The following is a 25092-nucleotide window of genomic DNA, read 5'->3' as shown; positions in this document are numbered from 1 at the left end:
GCTTCTACCTCCAGGGGGCGACTGAAGGCTCATTGATTCGAATCCTCAATTGAACTTCGAATGAAAATCTTTCTAAAACGACTTCGAACGTGTTCCAAAAGAATACAGATGAGACGCGGCTTGTGTCTGAACAGAATGGGTCTTTATTCAGGAAATGAAAGAAAAAGATTGTAATCAACACCCCATTTAAATACAAAACAAATCAAAATAAGGAACAACATGATATTCAGTTTGCATATCAAAGAGCCATTCGGTAATAATTACAGTCTGAACACTTCATAAACCACTTGTGTGAATCTATACACAAACTTGATTTAGAAACCAGAACATAAACAATATCACAAAGATTTTAGCTTTAAAAATAATTCAAATTGAAATAATATTTTAGCAGTTAGCATCATAAAATTATATCTTTATATCTTTCCACATAAAAATACAAAATAATATTAATGACATATAATATGAAAAATTATCCCAAATATTTTGCTACTATTAGAGTTAAATAAAAAACAAGACACAAAAAAACCTAAAAAAAAGGAAATAGAAATATGCATGAAAAAGTTTTTTCTTTTGTTAGCAAAACACTATCCAAAATAACTACAATCATTTACATCAGTACAAAGATATCTGGATTTAAAAATAGTTGCAATGAAAAAAAGGGGGTTCATCTTTTCTGACAGTAAAAAATGACACTGTGGATCAGAAATTTGCAAAATATGCAATGAAAAAAATAAATCTGCATTAAAAAGGTATACACTGCAATTCTCACTTTTTTTATACAAACATTAGAAACAGTATTGCACGTCACAACACAGATTCGAGGTTAGTAAGCCTTTCAAAATGTGTTATATTCAAGTTTCTGAGTATCAGTGAGGGGAGGGCTGATACCCCTCCATCTAACCAGGGAGAGTCTCAAGTGTTTTCCATGAACATAGTAGAACCCTCAATGCTTCCTTCCTTCAAATTAAATACACAACCAACTTAAATAGTAATCAAATTGATGTGTGCTTAGCAATAATACATAAATAGATTCATACACAAACACACACATAACTGCAGGGATGATAAAAAATAAAATTAAAAAACGGCCTTTTGGGTCTTCCAGTGTGTGTGAACGTAACCATAAATACGGGGGCAAGTCAAGTGAGAGTCAGAGGTCTACAGAAATAGAAAAATACAATTTAAATCAAATAGCTATCTGTCTACAAAAATAGTCAAATAAATATGATTTTTCAAAACGACGACAACGACGACAAAAACCCACACATACACATACGAAGCAACAGTGTTGAACACGAAAAATGGAGCGTACTACTCGTCACAGACAGAGAGAAAGACGACGATGACGATGAAGCGCCATCTTATTTAGCTCCCAGAAACACCGTCGCTACTTCTTACTGCGAGTACAGTACGGTAGATCTACGTAATCGCTTAAATAGAATCTGGGTCCAGCGTCTTACACAATAAATCAAATAAGTTACTATGTAAAAAATAAAGATATTTAAATTATCCAATAGACTTAAAATAGGTCACGATACTTCTACAACCAAATAGTATACAAAAAAAGGTGATGTGATACAAAATTAAAGAGACTGTTTTGCGTTCGACTCCAAACGTCAGAAAAAATAGGATTGGTTCTCAAGGAGGAAAGAGAGGAGAGAAATCAAAAAGGTAGTGCATCACGTGTCCTCAAGAGTCTGAAAACAGGTGACATGTTAAAAAATAAATAAACACATATGTAATAAATAAATACACAATCTCAGCTCACTGTTGACACTTGAAAGTTTAAATCACAGACACGAACAGTACGACAAGGGCACTGAATTCTTCACCAAACCCAAGAACACAAGGATATATAGAGTGCAAAAACAACGACAGACAGAAAAGAGCAGTACAGTACCAAATGACCTTTGCTTCTGTAGAGATTGTCCATAAGACTGATCTGATCAAAAAAGCAAACAATACAAAACATTTTGCCACAGGGTTCCTTTTGTGAAGTTTCTCTCCTCTCTTTTCTCCACCTCAGATTTTTTCCAGAGATTAAACTACGAAATGCGGTGCTAGGCTCCGCCCACCACGCACAGACAGCGACCATGGGTACGATTTCCTATGAACTACATCATATCAAAGCTACCACGGAAAACGTCCTTGTCCTGCGCTCTATCGCAGTTAGAGGGGTGGCATTTAGGGGTGTTCAGAGAGGGCAAAGGTTAAATGTCCAGGGACGATCCTCTGGATCACAGAGTTTAAATCAAACTGAAACGTCAATTCATAACTAGACTCACACGCCACGAAGACGAGACAAGAAAACCACAGGACAGCACACCGTCTCTTGACTAGTTATCGAGTTACAAAAAGGCAGAACTCACTACTCTAAAAACTAACGTCACTTCTCTCATAATAAGTTCGTAAAGGAATCATCACAACAACGCATGCAAAGGTTTTAAGAAGAATTTTACAGTTTGTTTTTTCTTTTGATATTATATTGTTATATTATCTTATATCTAAGAGTGTGACCTTTTTTCACCTCATGCTACATAAATTCCTCTGTTTGTCGTTAATATATGCATCATGTTTTGATTGTGTTTATTTTCTTTCTTATATGTGCTGGTAACCTTTACACTGCATGCAAATGATGTACAGCCACAAACATGCACATAAGTTTTCACATTCTGTGTTTCCATTGTGATGATTGGCCATGCCGTGCGAGAGGGAACGGACTGCATTTCTGTGTATGACATTGCCAGTGACGTCACAATGGCATTACATAGAACACCGACACTATCTATTCGTTATATCCTATATAGCAGCAAAGCTTCTTCTATAGCTTGTGATTAAATTGCAAGAGTAGAGCAATAACAAGCCAGATTGATATTCTGAGGTATTGTTTTCTTTTTGCCAGTGGAAAATGGAAAGTCTCAGTAATTAATTATTGAATCATTCCTATTCCTGCTAAGAGCACATTGGAGCGAAACATCAAGGGGGGAAAAAATCTTCTTTTTCCGTTCTTTTTTTTCTTTCTTTTTTGTATATTCTGCAGCAAACGTCTCATTTTCAGGCCGCATGTTTAGCTACCTTTGGTTTGAGATCCATTCCAGGCATCAGAGATTACGTCATCAAAGGTTTTCCAGAGACAATTGCGCACTTTTCCCACTAGGGGGGGATTTAGCAGCAGACGGACACACGACGGACAGAACAAATGGACAGAACGGACAGGCTGCCCACCAAGCGAAAACATTCTTGTTTCTACCTTTTTTAAATCTCACATATAAAAATAATTTGAAAAAAAAAACCTACAAAAAATCAATCTCTTTTTTTTTCTTAATCTCCTTTTTAAAAAAAACATGAACGTACCACAAAAACTCTGTTCGAGCCTGAGATGTAAAGGGAGGGAGGAGAAAGAAGTGGTTTGGTGAAATAAACTGAGGCTTGTAGTGTTTCTGGCTGCTACAAAAGATAAAGATATATATTTATATATTTATAGTCATATATATTCTCTATGTACTTTATATGGTTATGTACTCTATACTGACAGCTTGGGTTAGGGGCCAAACTAAGCATCTTTTTTTCCCACAGCAGACGTGTTGTTTCTGCATCGCCTTGCATGCTGTTGTTCCCAGCGTTCCCGGGATCCCCGTCTTCAGTTCCAGCGGAAGTGGATTTGGCGGGGACGGTCGGCTCCCTCTTTGACCAGCGGCTTGTGGAACTCGCGGCCAGCGCGGGAGTGGATGTTTGCCCAGCAGAACTCACAGTAATACTGTAGGCAAGTGACGTTAGCGCAAAAGAACGGGGCAAACTTTCCACCACAACGTGCTCCCTGGCATTCGTCGCACAGCTGGTCATCCAGCACATACGGCTTCACCTCCACCTGTGTCACATGAATAAGAGAAACATGGTTGTTTTTGGTTCATTTCTACTCTGGTAAAGTACAGCAGCTGATATAGTTAATTAAAGATTACCATGACCAGTTTTGGGTGAAATGCATTACTAAGTAATTCATTATTATTTATTTAATCCACCATTGTATTTCATTAAGAGTTGTTATATAGTTTATACAATATTTCATTGTATAGACAATAGAACAACTTTATATAAAACAATAGTGGATTTAACATTAAAATATAACATCTAATGTTAAAATGTAATTTTTTAATGTAACCTTCCCTATTTAAATAATGGTCAGTTCAAGAATAATGTATGTAATTTGATATAATTTATTTGAAAGTCAGATCAGTTCATGTTTATCCTTATGTTGTTTAACTGGTCGAGGTTGATATGGGACTTAGAACGTAGTTTGCAATAAGTTATGCAATACTTTATGGAGAAAATGATTTGTATCTAATTAGACTGTTGATTATTGTTATTTTTATTTACCCTAACTTCCCAACGCTGACAATGAAATATTTATTGGGCGTCATTCATGAAACTTGCATTAATATATGAGTAAATTCTGAGTAATCTGGGTGTAAAACAGACTTTCCCAAAAACTCTCCTCCGGATTCACAAAGTCTTAGTAAACATCTGATTTCATAGTTAAACTTGTATGTTAATGAATTCCAATAATTCGTAAATAGGCCGCTCGTCCACACTTATTCACAGTTAGGATAATCCGCGCATATGAATCACAGCTACGCAAATTGGGTGTCCAGGAATGCTGTGGAATATTCTGGTCTAATTTCTCAGGTTTGGCTCCAGTATATTGCATAAATGCAAAAAAGACTAGACCATATGACTATCAATAAATATTCAATAATGTGTGACCACAAAAGTGTTTTTAGCCAGCTGAAGTAAAAATGTCAGGCGCTCTTCTTAAAACAACCGACTGGTGGCACTTGAGAACGCTTTGGTGGCACAGCATTTTTCCAGTTGAGACGCTTTAGTTGCTATGGTATGAAATATTAAAGGCGGCAACGAAGTACTAGCCTACTAGTATCTAATTTTTTAAGAATTTTACTAAATATAATAAAGCAGTAACCAGTAATATTGACTTCTCCATCATTGTAAGCAGTCATTGTACAAGTAGGATGTTTAGGTATCTGGCCCGCCCCTCCTCTATTAATGGCGGGGTAAATAGTGTTGCTCGTCTTTCATGAATGAGGCCCATTGTGTGCAAATGACATGTACTACAAAGTGATGGGTAAACTAATGACACAATTAAAGCCATGGGTTAAGGAGATTTGGTATAATTATTACATGTAGTTAATGTCGCATAAAACGATGCAATGCAAGATTGTGCGTTTGTAGTGTTCTTCAAATAATGTATAATACTGTACTTGCAGATAATGTAATAATAAAATGTTAAGTACCCTTTCAGCACTATGTTTCTTAACACAGTGTGATGGATGAACTGAAAGAAATATCGGTTGCATTGTGGCATGTTCTTTGTCATACTGGACATTTGATTAGATCTTGCAAGTCTATGTACACAGGAAATAACAAATTAAAGTAGCATACTATGCACAGTATGCATACTACACACTACACACTACATAGTAGCATGGTAGTGTGCTATTCTGGGTGTTACTAGTCTCAAACAAACATGTACAGTAAGTGCCATCAACTTACCCGTTTGTCGATGTCGCCATGCTGCAGCTGGACGAATCGGGCGCTAATGGCAGCGATGTAGCTTTGCTGATTGGAGAAGGCCACACGCCCCGCCCCCTTTGGGTATTTCAGCTCTGGATCAGTGTCAATTCCCGCATAACACACTCCACCATACAAGCGGTCCATGATCATGGCCAGCTCCACTGCAGAGAAAGATTACATTTACATTACATTTATTCATTTAGCAGACGCTTTTATCCAAAACGACTTACAAATGAGGCCATATCTCAGTTAGCTTAACACAGTACACATAGCAAGGGCTTTTAAAGAAAGACACCATTAAAGCATTTTTAATACCAATAAAAACAACAACAACAACTTTTTAATACTTTTTGACACAGTTAAGAAAAGAACAACAGTGAAATTAATTTTAGAATCTTTGTTGAGATAACTGCCATATCTTCACATTGTGGACATCATATCCTGTAGTTTAAAACGAATACAACAACGAGCCAAGTGTTTGCCGTACCAGCTCTTAGTGGACGTGGTACTCCTCCAACAAAGATGGTCTTGCGAGGGTCTAGCGGCTGAGATCCGTCCATCACATAATCACTGTCACTTAGGTTCCATGGACGAATCTGGACCTGAAAAACCACATACAAATCCTGCATATGAAACAAAGTGTACATGAAAACAGCAAAAAAAACATACCATTGTGAAAAAGAAGTGCACTTAATTGCATGTTGAACTCTATACTGAATAAGCATTTGTAGTGCACTTCAAATATTAATAAAAGAGCTTCACGACTGTTTCTTAACTCACTTTGTAATAATGTCAAATAAGAATTGTTGCTTTTAAGTACAATTAAAGGATTATATTGTAATGATATTTTGGTGTGCTTTGAAGCACACTTCTGTCATGACAACTCTTGGAGAGTTTAGCATGATAATATGAATGGCAGTGTAATGTGTTCTTTCTAAGTAGAACTGATCTGCTACACTGCTGCTGCATATCAAGAACTGAGACTTTCTACTGCCAACACATCCACAGACATCCTGATGCGCATATAATATACATGAAATCATCCCCATATATCTCATACATGAAATAATCACGAAGCAGTTCCACACAGGTGGAGCTGAGGGAGGTGGAGGGTTTCTGAACTGCTATAGTTCCTATCAGCCTGTGCCATCAAGACTTCATGTTAGAACTTTGGATTTATTTTGAAGTAAAGGGGGCAGTTGTCGCCTAATGCTACGTTCAGACCAAACGTGAATAGAGCATCAAATTTGCGTCTAGTTTGCCGCTTGAATATTTTGAATGCATTCGCGCATCTAGAGCGAAATAGACGCGTTGTCCAAGGCTAAATCCGCTTCTTGTGGGAGGGGCAAGTGCTAGCGGTTGTCTGTTTGCAAGATGGCTGATGTTGATCGAGCACTCGGGTCTCTTCCACTTTTTCCTGCACACGTCCTCTGAATAAAAACATTATCTTGTTAACGAAAAGTAGCTGTAGGCTATATTAGGGGGAAAATAGTTGTAAAAAACGGCGGGAAGGCAGCGGGTCGATAAACTTGTACGTGACTCAAAAGTTAAATGTGTATTTACAACACACTCTTCCAAGCGAGGTCCTTTTTATTCCTGAAATATGAACTTGTGTATGATACTTGTGTCCTATAGCTCCAGTTGACTGCTCACTGACAACATCAGTCGTTCCTCCATGTTGAATGAGTGACTCCTGAGCAGGTTCCTGATGCGTTAACGTGGCGCGGATTGATGCCAAAGTTAAAATTTTTCAACTCGGGCGTCAGATGCGAATTCGCGTCAAACGGTAAAATGCACAAAAGCACCATTCACACGTAACGCGCCAGACGCTCAATTCGCGCGGCCTAGATGCGTGAATGACTTGAAATTCCGTCTACTGCACTGCGCTAAACGCCTCATCCGCACCGCAAGACCTCCAGACGCATGTAAACGCGTCTTTACATTGACTTAACATTGAAATCATTCGCGCTTGGTGTGAACGCAGCATATGGTTAGAGAGTCAGCCTTGTAAGGGTGTGGGTTTGAGTCTCAGTACCGCTAGTAAATGGATGTGGGGGAAGTGAACGAACAGCACTCTCTTCCATCCTCACCCTAAAGTGTGCTTTTTTTTTACAATTAGAAAATAATCACAATTACAGCATATTTAAAGTTAAATGCATGTATGTTTTTTCCAAAGCAACAAAACACTTATTTAAAAATAGATGGCATGTGTCAGACACTAGTTAAGAAAAGATGCAGGCAAGATTGTTTGATATTTATTCACTCATAGTGATGTTTCATTGTGCCCCTACTGATTTAAATATCTGAAGTTTTCAGATGAAAAAATGGACACACTTCCCTCTCATCACTGAGATGGTATCATGAAGTCTGGCAGTATGTGAATGTATCTGGACTCACGGGCTTGTCTTTGATGGTGGGGCTGGACACACACAGGTAGAGTTTCCCGTCCTCCTCCAGACAGGCTTCGATCAGAGCCTGAACTGAGCTCTCTTCTTGGAACAGGAGGAAGGCGTAACCTAGACAACAGCCAATCACTGTAACCATGGCAACCAGAGCTCGGTGTAACATGACTGAATAGATAACTATTAAATATTCAGAAACTAAGGATCACAGCAACCAGAGGCACTGGGTGATTCTTAGTAGTTACAGAGCACACATTATTCTAGGACTACACGATTAATCAAAATCAAATTGAAATCATGATGAGGCAAAAGCTTCTCGTGCGTAAAATCTCGTGCGTATCTTGTCAGGGAAGCACGGTTCTGTGACCAGTAGTAAATCTCCATCCGAAAGCCAGAGGGCTTTCATCGATTCAACATGACTCATTGTGAAGGGAATGTAGACAACATCCATAAAATGTGTCCAATGCACATGTGAACTATCTCAGTGCTGTTAATGTTATAATCTTTCATTCACTTGGACACAGAATGTGCAAAGCTTCCATTTAAACAAAATGATGATAAAATAAAAGAGAGCTGTGATTTGTTTCACATTTCTGGTGGCTACATTAACATGCATTTTTGTTATGAAGACTTATTATTCTACAATGTGAAAAACAGCAATAAAGAATGGGAAGGTGTGTGCAAACTTTTATTTACAGTCTATGTAGATTTCTATTGCTGTGTTTGATATGAATGTGGTGATTTGTCTAATAGTACCTTTAGGGGGAAAGTAAGACTTGCTCTCTGCTTTGTGTGGCCAATCAACAACCAGATGACCAAAGCGCCGAAAACTGCTTGTGATTTCATCTGTGGGAAAGACGAGACCGTGAGAGTCAGATAAAAGGATTAGAGAGAGAACAGCAGGAACTGATACACATGTTTTATGTATATATGTATATATATATTAATATCATTTGAATCTGCATTAGTAGAGGAAAATCAAACATCAGAGGTTAAAAGCAATCCCTATTCAATATCTGCAAGGTAAAGCTCACTGATATAAATAATTTCCCTCAAATTCTCCTCTGAATGACAGTATAAAAGCAGTTCTCATTGGCTGCAGCCATTTTGTTTGCAGATCTGCAATCTGTGGAGGTTTTATGTTTCTCAGTGCTGTTATCAGTAACCTGCCACCAGGAGATGCCAGAAACATGTCAGTGGCTTCAGGGCAAGACTGAAACAGATAAATGTGGACACTTCTTGAAAATGTTATCAAATCAAAATAATAATTGATTGGTAATAACTGTTTAAATCAATTAATAATTGATACTTCTGACTCCCTTATCTAAAACTGTTTTAAAATCTGAGATGTGTGCTGAAAACTATTTGCTTGTGTGAAATGTAATTTTATTTGTGCAGGTCTTAAAAAGGTCTTACATTTGTCTTAAATTTAAAAAAGTCTTACATTTGATTTCAAAAATCCTGCAGACACCCTGGCACAATATATATTGATATAAGAAGCCGTGAAATGGTTAATTAGGTTTATATCTGTGGTTTTTGTTTGTTTGTTTTTGGAAGTAGAAGTTATGAATGGCCGCTAACTGAAACATTTAGTAGCCAAATTGGCTGTTGAGTCAAAAAGTTGATTTCAATCCCTTAAATACGATATGGTTCAAACACTCTCTCAAACTGACCTTCATCGATGTCAGGGGGCAGACCGCCCACAAACACTTTCCGGGAGAACCTCTCGATGCGCTCCCCGTTCTGATGGGGGTAACAGTGAGAAGACCCCAGGACCCCCTGGTTTCCATGACCGTCATCTAGAAGACCGTCATCAATGGGGAAGAGTGAGGAACGTCCTATTAAAAAGTGAAAGACAGGTGAGGACACTTGTTAACACATGGTGTTTACCTCCATCTTAGGTGATCTGATCAGCCTTAGGGTGCAATAGGACATTTAACATCGCACATTTGTTTCGAAATATCTCCACAGTTGTCTTTAGCACTGTCCATTTGCGATCAGACCACCTGAGATATATAAAGCCATGTATAAATCATGGGTTCTGTCAGTGAACTGCGGCTCTCAGTCAGTATAAGCCTCAAAAACACATGATATTGATAAACTCAAATTGTTGGTAGTGGTCAGTGTCAGTTCACACATATACACTGTACACATACACAGAATACTGCCATGCCAGCACAGATAGTGTAACGAGCAGTGGATTTTACCTCGTCGTCTCCCATAGCTCCTGGCTGCATGTGAACAAAAACAATACAGAACACTATGAAACAACTGAGTGAACACTTAACTTCATGACTGTGTAAATAAAGGCAAATGTTTATGGATGAAATATTAACTACAGCTGGTCATCATGGACTGGATGCTGGTGTTCCCTAAGGCCACAAACATACTTTTGAAACTAGCATGACTAAGACTTAATCTTATTATTGAAATAAAAATGAAGCAAATTACAAACAATGGAACAAATCAGCACAAGAGAAGAAAAGTACAAATTAAATGAATGTGTTTTAGATCTATGGTCTATCTAAGAGAAGTATTCGGGAAATAAATACTACATAGACTACAAGAAGTATTTAAATGTAAAATGAAACACTGCATATCTTTCACTGTATTACACACATCAATTCTGATCAAAGCTACAAAGTTATTCAGTCAATATCAGTTTGTTTTTTGATTGGTTTGGATTAATTAATAAGGACATAAAGAGCGGCAGGTTTGGCAGGTTTATTAGGCTGCTGTCACTTTAAGACCTAATAAACACATCCAATGTACTGAGGCATATCCGATTTTCTCTCAACTGTTTACAATCAAGACACTGACTGTGTTAACCTGAATACTCACAAACACAAGCATTCTGACATATTTTCTTTGTGTATTTGACCATTTAGGTGCAACCTGATATTTCCGGTAATTTTGTTTGAAGTGTTTTGTTGGAAAATGTGCAGTTTTGATTTAAAAAAAAAAAAAAAAAAAAAAAAAAAAAAAATGAACCTACAGCCTTAAACCTAACACTCAGTGTGGTGTGGGCAGGTTGTATGACATGTACTAATAAATTAATTAATGAATAAATGAATTCTAATTAATTCATTTGAATTTTCTACCAATTTACCTGACCAATATTAATGAAAGCTCTTCGAAATCTAACTAACACATGTCCTTCTTGCCCATGTGACCCAAACATGCTCCACAATGATCAGGCCTGAGTTTCTCAAAAGCAATGTAAGCCTAAGTCGATCGTAGGACCATTATCACCACAGGTCTCTAAGATCCTCTCAGCTCACAATGCTTTTGGGAAATGTAGCCCAGGACAGGTTGGTCCCAATCTCATTACCACTCTTTTGCCCATACTTTTTTGTCTAAATGAAAAAATATATAATAAAAGTATGGCTGCACATACTGTAGACTTAGTATGCCATGGCTGTCCAGACTTGTTCCTGGTTCGTCAACGTCCTACAGAGTTTAGCTCCAGCTTGTCTCATACCTCACCTGCCTGGATGACTCTACTACTTCTGAATTCAGGAGTTGGAGCTAAACTTTGCGGGACACTGATGCTGTGTCCAAATATGCCTTATTATGCCTACTTCGATACTAAATGGTAGGTAAAAATACTATTTTTGAAAAGAGTAGCATGTTCAAATTCATAGTATTAAAAAAAAATAGTAGTCGAAAAGTACCCAGATGACCGACTGAGATCCTAAAGTGCAGTAGGACACATCACTACCCCATGAGGCCATGGCAATGATTTATGAATAGCAGTGAAATGATGCAACTGATGCTGGTAAATCACATGACAGTAACCACATGGTGGATGTAATATGTCCAAATTCATTCCTACTTCCCAAATTCATACTAGATCATACGTTTAATGGTCGCCAAGAAAGTTATAACCCAAATATACTACCTACTAGACAGTAAGTGATTTCGCAGAAGCTTGGGTCTCTAAGAGTAGAGTTAAAGACCGCTGAATTAAATAGTCAGATCACATATATCACTTTATATGGACCACTTTGCTGATACTGGTGTCAGCCATAAGAAAAAACTATACTGGTCAACCACTGGAACGATTCAAAGTCCATTCCCAAAACCGATAATCTAGTCTCTATACGTCTCTGGTCTATCCATGAATGTTCCTCTATAGAGGTCCACCAGACAAACACTGTAAGTGTAATTTTTCTGGATGGGGTTTTGTTCAGGTCACTTACCCTAAATATGAGCAATAGTAATACTGACGGCTGACTGACACCACTGATTAAAGACACAAAGCAAACAAAATGAAGGCTTTTGTCTACAACAACAGTTATTTTTAGAGTATAATCTATGATGATCCAATTACCCTAAAAAGAAGGCAACAGCTGTTACTGAAATATGTCATCCCGAGAGAGCAAAGCACAATTTTCCACAGCTTTAGAGACTGTGATACCGAATATCAGCTCAGCCAAACACAACAGAGCTGAGTTCAGTCACGCTGGTGAGAAGCGGATGGAGCCCTACTGGCAGACGCTCCGTCTGGATGCAGCGAGCGGATTGGTCAGGAAGGATTACCTCACCATGTAACAAAGTGAAATGCTAAATTGTTGAAATTCCATTACAGAGCTACTCATTTGTAACTCAGGTGCAAAACAATCTGGGGAATATGTGTGAAATAACATTAAGGAAATATTACATAAATTACTTAAGCGAGTGGCAAAGTGAGCCAAACCACAGCATAACGACCTGAACAGAGGATTTCAGAAACACAGATGAAGATATCAAGCCCCAGACTGCATTGGTACCTCCATTAAAAAACATCTCTCTAAAATTATTTATTGTGGCCCAATGGTCCAAAGGTACAGTAACCTTCAATGCTTCAAGGTGTAACTGGGCAGAACTTTACGGTTAACAAAGTTTGTCCAACAATTAAATATCAATAAAACTACTAGAATAAAAAATAAAAAAAAACATTGATGCTAGATGCTAAATGCAAACAAACATCCATTGATGCTAAAATAACCCCAATTTTAAGAGTACGTCACATCTCTGGGAATAGTAACTTCTTTCAAGCAGCCCATCTTCATCAAAAAGATCTATGTTTATACGTTTCCAGGCCTACATTGGTAAAAATGACCCCTGCTCCATATGAGTGTTTTACAGACAGCAGAAAATAAAAGAAAAACTGTAGCTCACTGTCATAATTACCATTGAGCATGAGCAGGCTGTCAGCGCCTGGGTGGGGGCATCCCACACGGCCTGAACATGAGAGAGGGAGACAGAGAGAGAGAGACAGGGCAGTATGAAACATACAGCCATATGTCAGTGTTACAAAACCTACAAAGCTGCCTATTTAGGGAGCATTTCAAGCAGTTACAACTCACTGCAACAGACCAGCTAACAACCTTTGCATTTCTGGCTGCTGTTTTTTTTAAACATCACATCATTAGCTTAGAAACATGTTAACTGAATCACTTCCAGAATGACTTTTTTCCAACTGATGATTGATAAAAACACCCATCAGAATCCCCCAGAATTAAAAGATACTGAGCATTTAAAGCTGTAAATGACCAAACTGCAGTGCGTGCTTATAATAAACCAAATGAGATGTGTGTTGATATGGATGCTAATATAGTTATTGCTAAATTTATAATTTACATCAACAGGCCTTAAGAAGTTTTATTTCCATCAAGATTCTGCCCGATAAGGCATGGGACAACAAAGCAGGAACCCATGACACTCACGAGGAATGTTTCTAGAAATGATGAACTAGCTTTGCTGTGTTACTAGGTCACACTTACCTTTGACCCCGGTCACATGACACATGCACACACAGAGTGTCAAATCTCTGAAGCTCTGTCACATGACACATCCCAGTTACACCCAGGAGCTCTTAAGACAGCAATCTTGACTCTGAATCTGTGTTTGTCAGGGGCTCAGTAACATGGGGGTGGTTAGGATGAGGGGCCATGTCAGGGCAAATAAAAATTAGATTCTGCTGATTTGTCACCCAGAGATTCGATTTTGTCGAAATTGTACGGTTTGCAGTGCTTCTTTTTGTGTTTGTGTGTGATAAATATAAATGATCTTTTTTTCTGTGTGATTTTGGGGTCAAATGTGGAAACCTGCACATGTTGTCCTGAGCTGTGTCTATAATCTAGTCTGACCGATTTTTTTGAAAACATCCAGGTACACAGAGAATCAGCTGTAATTCTTCTAAGTCCTCACACACACACACACACAAACTAACACACACACACACACTCCATCTGTTGTCCAATTATTAAACGTGGACGCTCCTAGATATTTTCATTTCAATGTTTCACAGAGCTCCTGTCGTCTATCCACAGTGAATCAAACAATTGTTTCGTTTCATCTGCTCTGATTACGCACAACAACATCACCAGACCAACCAATACTGTATCGCATCTGCCAAGTGTTTAATATTTCAACAGCATTGTGTTGTTTCGAGTGCTTTAGCTGGTGTCAGCACATTCCCCGTTCACCGAGCCGTCGTTTATTAAGCGCGTTTCTTTGGAGTGGCTCACTCAGGACATCTCCCACGATCTGTTCGATCAAGCACACGACAGTATGTTTGAAAAGCTAAAGCACAGGTAGCTTAGCTAATAAAACATTTAGATCAGAATCTGGTAGTTTTCTACTATTAACCTCCTAATTTAAACAGATTAAAGTCAACATGAAATGCCATTTGAAAGTTATACCACTTCCATACTTCCTGACTGAAACAGGACATTCCAAAGCTTCCCGGTCTTTCCTTAGTGATAAAATTTCTATTATATATTGTTGTTTGCTATTATTGCTGTAACCTTTATAAACACTGACAGTAACCAGTCTTAAATTATAGTGTTAACCGAGGCAAGAGTTTACAATGGCTGCATTATATCAATCATGCACAATCAAGTGTATTAACATAAATACTTTCATGTTGATTTTAAAGGAAGGCCTGTGTAAACCATAGAGACCTCAACTCACGCTCCTGTCCTTTATCTGTCACACACAGGGTGGCAGAGTGTGTCCTGAGCTAAATATAGGCCGTACCCACGCCCTTGCCTCTCTCTCGGTCTCTGCAGTAAGTGTCTGGTCCATCTGCTCCAGCAGGCTGAACGAGAAGCTCCAGTGAGAGGGGCAGACTGAGAGTCAGTGTAGCGCAGAGCCACACCCTGATCACAGCACCACACACCCCTCTGCCCTCCTATGACACACAAACTGCTCCGACTGAACCATACTTGGGCTTAAATCAAGCAAAAGGCCAAGACAGACAGTGCATTACAGTAATTTTACCATGGAGCATGATAGGGCTGTCGATTATTCCCTTGACATTTTAACTTCGATTATTATTTACAATTATCACAGTTTACATTGATTGATGTTTACACCATTGTTTGAAGCAACCGATGAAAATAAACTAACGCACTATAAGTCGCACTTTTTTTCATAGTTTGGCTGATCCTTCGACTTAAAGTCAGGTGCGACTTATTTATCAAAATTAATTCGACATGAACCAAGAGAAATGAACCAAGAGAAAACATTACCGTCTCCAGCCGACAGAGGGCGCTCTATGCTGCTTTGTGCTCCTGTAGTCTACACTGTAGACATAGTGCGCCCTCTCGTGGCTGGAGACGGTAATGTTTTCTCTTGGTAAATAAATAAAAAAATGTGAATTATAGTTCAATGCGACTTATATGTTTTTTTCCTCATCATGATCTATTTTTGGACTGATGCGACTTATACTCAGGTGCGACTTATAGTCCGAAAAATACGGTTTATAGTATTAAGCCTCAAATGTCAACTATAGATTGGATTGTTTTTTTCTTTAAATAAAAAAAGGTAAAAATATGCATGTTATTATAATGTTATATTAAAACTATCATTAAAACAATGGTAAAACCCTTAAGATTACATGTATAAAGAAATAAAATCACATATTAAGCACGCAGAATAACATAAGTGGACTTTGAATGATTAATTGCCGCTTTGAACGATTGTGTTATTGTGGCATCCGTAATTAAACTCGCAATTAGAAAATTTGGTTTGGCCCTAAAGCATGGAGTACTTGAAACCTTCAACATAAAATGCTAGGGGATTGATCTCATCCATTGAGAATTCACTCAATGGAGAAAAGTGGGCATACATTACCAAAACATAGGGAGGAGGTTGAAGGGAAGGGGTGAAAACTAAGAGAGATGTGTGATGTCACCCAAAAGAAAAGGTCATTTCAGAGGCCTAGCAAAGAAATGCACTTAATTGTAATGAATGTGCACGTGTAGAATATTTTCTAAAAGTGTACTCATAGATAATGTAATAAATGAAATAAAATCCCATTTAAGTGGACTTGATTTTCATGACACATTTAAGCACACTCTTAAAATGCACACTTTGTAATAATGTCAAATTTAAAGTTTTACTTTATAGTACATCTTAAATCATTATATTTTACAAATCTGTCGTTGTTCTTTAAAGTACACTTATTTGGATGTGTAGACTAACATACTAAACGTACTTCAGTCCAATCCACACTAAAGCTTATGTTGATTATAATCGAACTGCTGTGTGTTGTTTTACATACATTTAAAGTTATAAAATATATTAAATGTAGTCAGTAATTACAAATATATTTAATTATATGAAACACAAGTTTCAATTAAAATTCAATTAAAATATATTCTAGTTTTGCATAAATGCTCATCAGTACATTCAGCAGTAGACCTTAATATTTCCAAGACAATAGAAGTAATTATCAAATTACATATAAAGATTCTTTCAGCTAATTGCATTTAATATACATTTAAACTATGATACTTTTTTGTAATTTAACTACAATTAACATGCAGTTGTGTGTCTGAAAACATGACATTCAGTTTATACTTAAGTATATCCTTTTAAAGGAATAAGTACTTTTTTTGAATGTATGCTAAAGTGTACTTCTTCACAAAAGTTGAATATTGATTAAATACTTTGGAATAATAATATGTTGAATACTGAACAGTAAGTGGAGACAAAATAATCAATTGTGATTTCATACTGACATTTAACATGGCAAAATCACTATTTCACAAAGCCACAGGTAGCTTATTGCTTATGTTAGACTGATTTATGAATAAACCAGACAAAAAAAATGAAATACACAACACGTTTGTGCATTATTATGTTAACTGAACTGCTGTGTGTTTACAGGTGTGCGTATATTGGCCATATACAGTATATTTACAGCCCTGGCCCCCCAACTGAGCCTTTTGAATTACACCCCCCTTTTATTTCCATTAATCAAAAGTAAAGAAAATAAGCTAAATCAGTACAAAACACTGGACAGACCTGACATGAGCCATATATATCCATCAGACATGAATCTGTCCTCAATACACATTCTGTAATAAACATGCATTCTGTCTTAAAAGGCGACAGCACGATGAACATGAAATGCATCTTACCCTTGAGAGGGTCCTGCTCCGCCCTCATGATGTCGATCAGGGAGCTCTCCAACGAGTGCATGTTCAAGCTGTCATACATCCTGGACCGATCCTGAGGAAGAGAGAGAGTTGAGGAACATGTCAGTATGTAGTCTGTACTGGAGTTATGGGATTGCATGCAGCACACTCATGCAGTCCGGAGCACACCAGAATGCAGGGAATGGCATTTTTCCCGGCTGCCAGTTCGCAGGTCACCACTGAATCCCTGAATACTGCGGCAGACTGAATGTTGGTATGGCCACACGAATGTTGTTTGTAGAGCTGTCACCAGTGGAATTAACCAGGTGTATTTTGGACCGAAAGTTACCAAACTAGTCTCTGCGTGATGGTGTTTTTTAGGCAGAATGAAACCAGCGTCTGTGTTGCAGATTTGTTTGTGCCGCTTGGTTTTGTTTTTCAGCCGCATTACCAGAATATCCCTCTTGTATTCTGCAGACGTTTAAAGCTGCATCCCATCTCCCGGTCACAACACCTGCCTGACAACATGCCACAGATATCTGCGTCATTACCACAATGAGCCCAAGAAGGAACGTGAACATGAACACAGCCTCACAGACCTGTGTGTGTCTCCCACAGACACAGACACAGCACACACACACAAGACCAAGAACAGAAGCTCCAGCCTCAACAGAGGAGAGCCTCATTATCAACACACTTCCGAAAACATACTGAATGTGCACTCGTAGTGTACTTACCAGTGTACTTATAGATAGTATTAATAAAAGGCCGCTTGAGTGTACTTAAAGAGCACTCTTTCATGACTTACAGACACTAAAACCACTATTGCAACAACCTTAACAAATGTTAGTCAGAATGGTGTGCACTTTGCTCTTCATAACCTCTAGTTTGTGTAAATTATGCTGCGGTATGAAGTGTTTTAGTATATGGTCCAGCAAACAACAAGTCTAATATGTGCTACAGCTAGTCTTGCTGACAGATAAATAGATACCTATGATGGACGCAGTTTAGAAAGCACAAAGGGAGCAAGTGTTGACCGCATCACACACAGATGCTTCCCATCGGCCCTGTCACGGCCATCTGCCTCCCAGTTAGAGCAGCTTTTAGAGAGCAAGAGCTTATATCATTCCAGCATCCAGTCGTGTTCACAGGCCCACACAGCGCCGCTTGCAGACAAGAAGCTAAATATAGTTTCAGCAACATTGCCAGAAATAGTGTCTGAAAAGCAGCTCAGTCCTCCAGTGAAGAACACGAGGCCTGAAGACTCTTGATCCGAGGGTTTGGGGTTTATGCTTCCATTCAATACCAAATTTGAAATGTTTATTAAAAACACGTATAGGCTAGGCTCAATTTTTGTAACCTCTTTTTCCTTTTCTCTTACATCCATTTCAGAGTTTTTCATCAACCTGCCTAATAATCAAAACCAGTCTGGTTCAGGACGTGTTCCTGAGTTATTTTAGACCAACACTTGGGTCTAGGACTCAGCATTGATTTAAACACATCTCGTCTACACACCTGAATCTGAAACTGAATGAACTCTTTGTAACAACATTGCGTCTCTGTAATTTCCTCCTTCCTCCATTTCTATCTGTCTTGTTTCTCTTGTCAGAACGTGACACATTTGATCTCAGGAACGCCGAGCAAACGCAGAGAAGGAAGGAGAGGACAGGAGGAGAGAGGAGAGGCCTGGAATGTGAGGAATTCAAACGGCACCCTGTTTATGGAAACGAACAATACCGTAGATACTAGTAGAGTCGGACCTGTTTCCTTAAGAGAGGAGGAAAAAAGAAAGTGATGAAGGCCAGACCGCATGCATTGCACGTTCCTCATTTTAGTTCTGTTAAGCTTGGCATTAAAGGAATTAGCTGTGACGTGCCAAACACTGATCTGCTCTAGAATGAAGTACAAACCAACAATGAATCCAGAGTCATTTTGTTCTTGAGTCCTTAGACCATACCCATATTACAACACGTCCTCCAACCCGTACGCCCATATAGGTCACTTGTCAAAATCCCTGAAATAAGACAACGTTGGTAGAGAATTGCGTTATATGACGATATGCGATCATGTGATCATGGCATTGATCCCAGAGAACGCACATGCTTATAAAATGTACATGCACTGTAAATCACGATTTTGCATGATTCGGTTTAGGGGCGGGGTTAGGTGTGGTCATCTGTACGAATGCGTATGAATTAGCCACCTAGTAAAGTATGTACTAATTGCCGTGAGATCAGGTTGGACTATGTGAAAAGTCCACACATTGCATTTAAACAAACACACAATTTGATTGGTAACATACGTCATTTCGTTATGACAGACGCATCACGACACTGCCATTATTTTTTACAACTGCTAGAGGGCACTTCACTTTAAAACGTAAATATAGGTCGTAATAAGGTGCTTGCACAGACTACCTACAAGGTTGTTTTTTGTTGGAGGACAGACCAACCACAGCTCTTGACAAGAGAAAGACAAATGAAATATGTCAAAACAAAGCAGGTTTAATCCAAGAGTATCTATGGGGATCTATAGCCGTTAGCACATCATCCTTACCCTCTTCTGTCGCTAAAAGTACCAGTAAATGGTGCCATGTCGATACAAACATAAAAAGTAACAATAGCAGTGAAGGTTTAAAGCTGAAGCGAGAGGATGAACACCCGGCTACAGGTGCCAGAGACGGGGAGTTTCCTCGTACACTTCAGTGATTCACATGTAAATGACCTGCTGTTTCACTCCATCTACTAAACAATGACACAAATCTGTTTCTCTTGCTGCTTTCTCTGTCAGCCTCACACACCCTCACAGTTTCTCACTTTCAGCTTGGAAGTGAGACACTTTCAGACTCTCATGATCTAAAATTTAAGTAGGGTTGGGCAATATATTGAGTATTATTTACTATATGGTTGCGATCATTTTCTTTTTCTTTTCTTTTTTTGTGGATAAAACATTTTTATTTATTTTTTTCGTTTATTGGACCATCATTTTGCAACTTACGACTGTGAGTGTTAAAGTATTTTAGCATTTTGGCTATTTTAATTAACTATTTCAAATAATTTATTCATAAGAACTGTATGGTTTGTTGGCACCATCACTCAAAAATGTTCACGGAAGTGCCACAATTTACATATAAAAAACATTTTTGGATTAATTTTAACTAGAGTTTATGTATTTTGCTACTTGCATTAAACATTTTTTTTAAATGTCCTTTTTTTAATTGCTACGATGATTTGGTTGAAATGATTGTTTCCTCTTATATACTACTGTTCAAAAGTTTGCGGTTTGTAAGATTTTAATGTTTTAAAAAAAAAATCTATTATGCTCATCAAGGCTGCATTTATTTGAATAAACAATAACATTGTGAACTATTATTATTACAATTTAGCATCTTTTTTGCCTATGTGAATATATGTTAAATTGTAATTGTTCTCTGTATTTTCAGCATCATTCCTCCAGTCTTCAGTGTCAGTTGATCTTCAGAAATCAGAATATACTAATTTGCTGCTCAAGAAACATTTCTGATTATTATTATCAATGTTTACAGTTGTGCTGCTTCATATTTTTGAGAAAACTTTTTTTTTCAGCAATATTTTGTTAATAGAAATGTCAAAAGAACAGCATTTATTTCAAATATAAATCTTTTTGTACCATAAATGTGTTTACTGTCACTTTTGATCAATTTTATGCATCCTTGCTGAATAAAAGTATTACTTTCTTATTTCTTAATACTTTCCCCAAACGTTTGAATGGTAGTGCATTTTTATATTTTTAAACCGTTTCAGAGCAAATATATATATATCCCCCCCATCCCAGTGCCAGGAGATCTTAGAAAATCAATAAACACAGGTTGATGGCCATACGAGCATCTAACGGCACATCTAACAGCAAACAGGAAATGAAGATTGAATTGATTTTGCCAAAAAGCACACTGACACTAGACGGGCTAATTTCTCTTTATCGTCTGATGCATACTGACCAGAATGTAAATAATAGCATGGACCCTGCTGCATGGGCCGCTCATCCCAGCACACACGGTACATACCTGCAGCGGCAGCGGCAGCAGAGTGTTGCTGTTGTTGTCGCTACGGAACATGTTTTCTTCGATCCAGGATTTCGGTCCCAGGAAGCCGGCGGAGCGGGGAAACTTGGGCGGGGCGATGACGTTACTGGAGAAGGGTTTCTTCATGGGAGAGATGTGGTTGACCGAGCCGGGCACACCCATGCCGCCCCCGCGCCGGTGGTCTCTGCCCCAGGACACCCCTCCAGAGGTCCAGCCGCTGCCCTGATGGCTGCCCCACGGCGACTGCTTCATCATGGGCTACAGACAGACAGAAAGTACAGTCAGGTACAGTCAGCTTCACTCGTTGGGAGTGCTCTCGGCCGTCTGTTTTTAGTCATGCACAGCTCCTGTCTAACTGAATGTGGGAAATGTCACAATCTCAAATAAAATCTGACATGAATTCATGGTATTATAAAGGTTTACTTCCCTCAAATAACATTTCTTAAGCTGTGTGTTTCCGGTGGATAGAGACAGTGAGCATGTGGTGTTGGAGAAAGAGCAGTTTATTGAACAGAAATCTGCCTAGTTAAGTGTGAAGTATTGTATTGAGTGTGCACTTTATTGCATAAATGAGTTAAAAGTTAAACTATTTGGAGAACACTAGCATACCCATGACCTCAATGCTAACAGAAACTAAAAGCTAGAAATATAATATAATGTGTCTGGGAATCTGAATGAGACTGACTATGCCAGTGTGTGTGTGTGTGTGTGTGTGTTACTTTGAGCGTGGCCAGGCTTTGCCTTGCTGTACAAGTAAGAAGATTTAAAGCTTTACATCTTACACTCCACATCTCGTGAACACAGTGGCTACAACACACACTCTCTTGATCCTACAACATATGGCAAAAAAACACACACAAACGCGCTTCCTCACAAAGCGTACACACCAAACACCAGACACACATTTTCAGGATCAGCATGTGTTGTCACCGCATTCTGTGCACAACTCTCCCCAAATAAGAGTTCCCACCCATCTCCGTAATGTCTTACCAGAAAAAAAAATAAAATCATTATTTTCCTGTAACATAAAATTACTCACAGTGTGATATAAGATCATGGTCATACCTCTCACACCTACACACACACACACAAACACAAGTTTCTGGACGCCTGAATAGAGGGTGTCTTCAGCTTAGTCCTAATATCATGCTAAAAGACATTCACTCTTAACAGCTGTCACACCAGCATGACTTCACATGTAGGAATATCACTGTGACCCATAGTTGCCACTGCTAAAATCATGTGACCGTCTCCCCCACCCCCACAAGACCAGACACACACACACACACACACAGATACTGAGGCCTACCATAATTCACCACCACCAGATACCAAGATATTGCATCTGCACAATGCATATCACTCATAATGCATCTAGAACACTTCACTCTATCAGAGTTTTCTTGTAGGAAACAGACGCTAGACTGATTCAGATCAGTACCTTGTGTTTTAAGTCAATTCATTGAAAAAAAAGGCCAATAAGAGTCATTTATTTGTAAATCTGCTTATATTGTGTGTTTGCTGTTACTTTCCAGGGAAGCCAATGCAATAAAAAACATGCTTTTTTATTTTATTTTTTGCAGCACCTCATCTTATCAAGTCAAGTTAAAAGCAGTCTGCAAACGCACATCATTGATCTAATAAACTATCATTTATTTACTGCTAATGTAGATTCGTTAGCTATGCAAAGAACACTGTTATACATTTTAAAACATGCAAATATAACATCAAAGAAATGCTGAAATGCAAAGGAATACTAACATTCACCAAAATGGCCCCCATGCCATTGCAATGCCTGTGCAAACTGCAGATTACAGTAATAACAGCTTTTTCTAAAACTGCTGCAGTTTAGCAGGGTGTTGACGTCTCCGGCCTCTAAGCTCTCGGTAGGAGATTTCACTGAATGCCCTAAAGGTCAAGACATCCCCGGAATGTCACGTGAAGCCCTTGAGCCTGTGTCCGCTTTCAAAAAACAAATGTGTGGATGTGTGGAAAAAAACACACTACTATTTCCTGCACTATGCGACGTGAACACAGATAACCAGCCACATTTGTGCAAAACTGTTTCATTTAGAACAAGTGCACGCTGCTCAGAATAACGCATCCCACAATGCACTGAACTCGATCTGACCTTGCATTTCCACTGACTTCTCTTTCTTGACTCACCAATTCATTGTTCTACCACAAGTTATGACACAACACCAAATTGCATTAAAGGGCACCAAAATGATGAGATTACATATGCCATTCACAGTGTTTCATACTAGAATTTATGAGGCTACGGTTTGAAACATTTACTGTTGCATAATGCATACTGGTGTCAATATGATTTGTGACAGACTTTTCCTATGCTTACTAAAGCTGCATTTAATCAAATATACAGTGTAACTGTAAACATTATAAAAATATTATAGGAATTTAAAATATTTCAAGGCCGAGACTGCGTCACAATGACAGTCCTTCTACAAAGGCTCCGGATCTGCACCAAGTGTGTGCGTGTTTCTCAGTGAACACGTCATGCATTGTGTTCTCTCACCTGGTGGTGGTGGTTGTAGTTGTTCCTCTGCTGCAGAAAGGCGCCCTGCTGCGGGGGGATCTGCGGGCTGACCGGGGACCGGCGGCTCTGCGGTGCCTGCGGGGGGACGTTGATCTGGGGGGGAAAGGGGCTGCTGAAGCCCTGCACAGGGCATGGGTTGGGCGAGAAGCTCTGGAAAAAACTGGGGTTGATAGAGGAGGGGATGCCCGGGTAGAAGTTGTCAGGCTCGGTGGTGGGGATCGGGTTTATTGCGTTAGCGGAACTGGAGACGGGTGGAGGCGGTGAGCTCGTTTGCACGGACCACGGCGTTCCGAAGGCGGGCAGGGTGGGGGAAGTCGAGCCGCCGCCGCCGACGGTGTTCTGCATCTCCGGGAAAGCGGCAGCGAGCATGTTACTGCCGCCGGTGCCGGTGTTAATGTGGTGGGCGCTGGGAGACTCCATCTGGGTCTTCACCTTGAACGATGGCGCATCGGTGTCCAGGCCCGTGGAAGAGGAAGAGGGATACGGCTGTTGTAGCTGCTGCTGCGGGGGCTCAGTCTGCTGATGTGTGTTCCGGTCGCGCTGAAGGTCACCGGCTGTCTGTGCGTGACCTACAGTGGAGAAGCGGCTCGGGTCGCTGTCGGCGGCGGCGCTGGTCTGCTCGCTGTCGGACTGGGAAGCTGTCAGCCCCGCAGGCTCATCCTGCATGTTGCGCTGATGTGACGGGAAGAGAGGGGACACCAGGGGGGAGCTGCTGGGGCGCACCGGGGACGCGCTGGGATAGGGTGTGAATGCGCCTCCGCCGAACCGTGTGGAGCCGCTGCTGATGTTCGCTGTCTGCAACAAACCGAACCCGTAATCACCCATTTAACTGCGTCAAAACAGCGCAGCGCTCCTATTCCCAGGCCTGCTCAAGAACAATAAAAGAGGCACTCTGTGTCCTATAACTTCCTACAGCCTGTTTGGAGCGAGAGAGGAGGAGCTTTCGGTCGAGTCAGAGAGCCGCAATGTGCGCGTCACTCATTCGTTATTCAGACCAGTCCTCCCGGTCTGAATGCTGCTGAGCTTGCTCTGACACTGTCGGAAAGATGGCAGCTGCTTGCTCAACTGCTCGTT

General features: G+C 39.4%; 1 protein-coding gene across 4 annotated transcripts; it reads right to left on the bottom strand.

Moving 5' to 3' along the window:
• Nucleotides 1–120: 120 nt before the first annotated feature.
• Nucleotides 121–24992, bottom strand: LOC113068647 (cytoplasmic polyadenylation element-binding protein 2-like). Of its 4 annotated transcripts, XM_026241437.1 has the most exons (11): nt 23998–24992; nt 21444–21719; nt 17405–17495; nt 13164–13214; nt 10196–10219; nt 9662–9826; nt 8745–8834; nt 7984–8102; nt 6074–6188; nt 5566–5747; nt 121–3868 (listed from the first exon to the last, which is right to left on the bottom strand). In XM_026241437.1, exons 1-11 carry the CDS (start codon nt 24841–24843, stop codon nt 3641–3643), a joined length of 2187 nt encoding a protein of 728 aa, XP_026097222.1. In that variant the 5' UTR covers nt 24844–24992; the 3' UTR covers nt 121–3640. The 4 variants fall into 4 exon arrangements, with proteins under 4 accessions (XP_026097222.1, XP_026097224.1, XP_026097223.1 ...); XM_026241439.1 differs by lacking the exon at nt 13164–13214 and having other exon boundaries at nt 23998–24991; XM_026241438.1 differs by lacking the exon at nt 10196–10219 and having other exon boundaries at nt 3641–3868.
• Between the last annotated feature and the right edge of the window lie 100 nt (nt 24993–25092).

This window comes from Carassius auratus, linkage group LG48F (genome assembly GCF_003368295.1).
Source record: "Carassius auratus strain Wakin linkage group LG48F, ASM336829v1, whole genome shotgun sequence".
NCBI classification, from domain to species: domain Eukaryota; kingdom Metazoa; phylum Chordata; class Actinopteri; order Cypriniformes; family Cyprinidae; genus Carassius; species Carassius auratus.
This window is presented reverse-complemented; position numbering and strand designations above follow the sequence as displayed.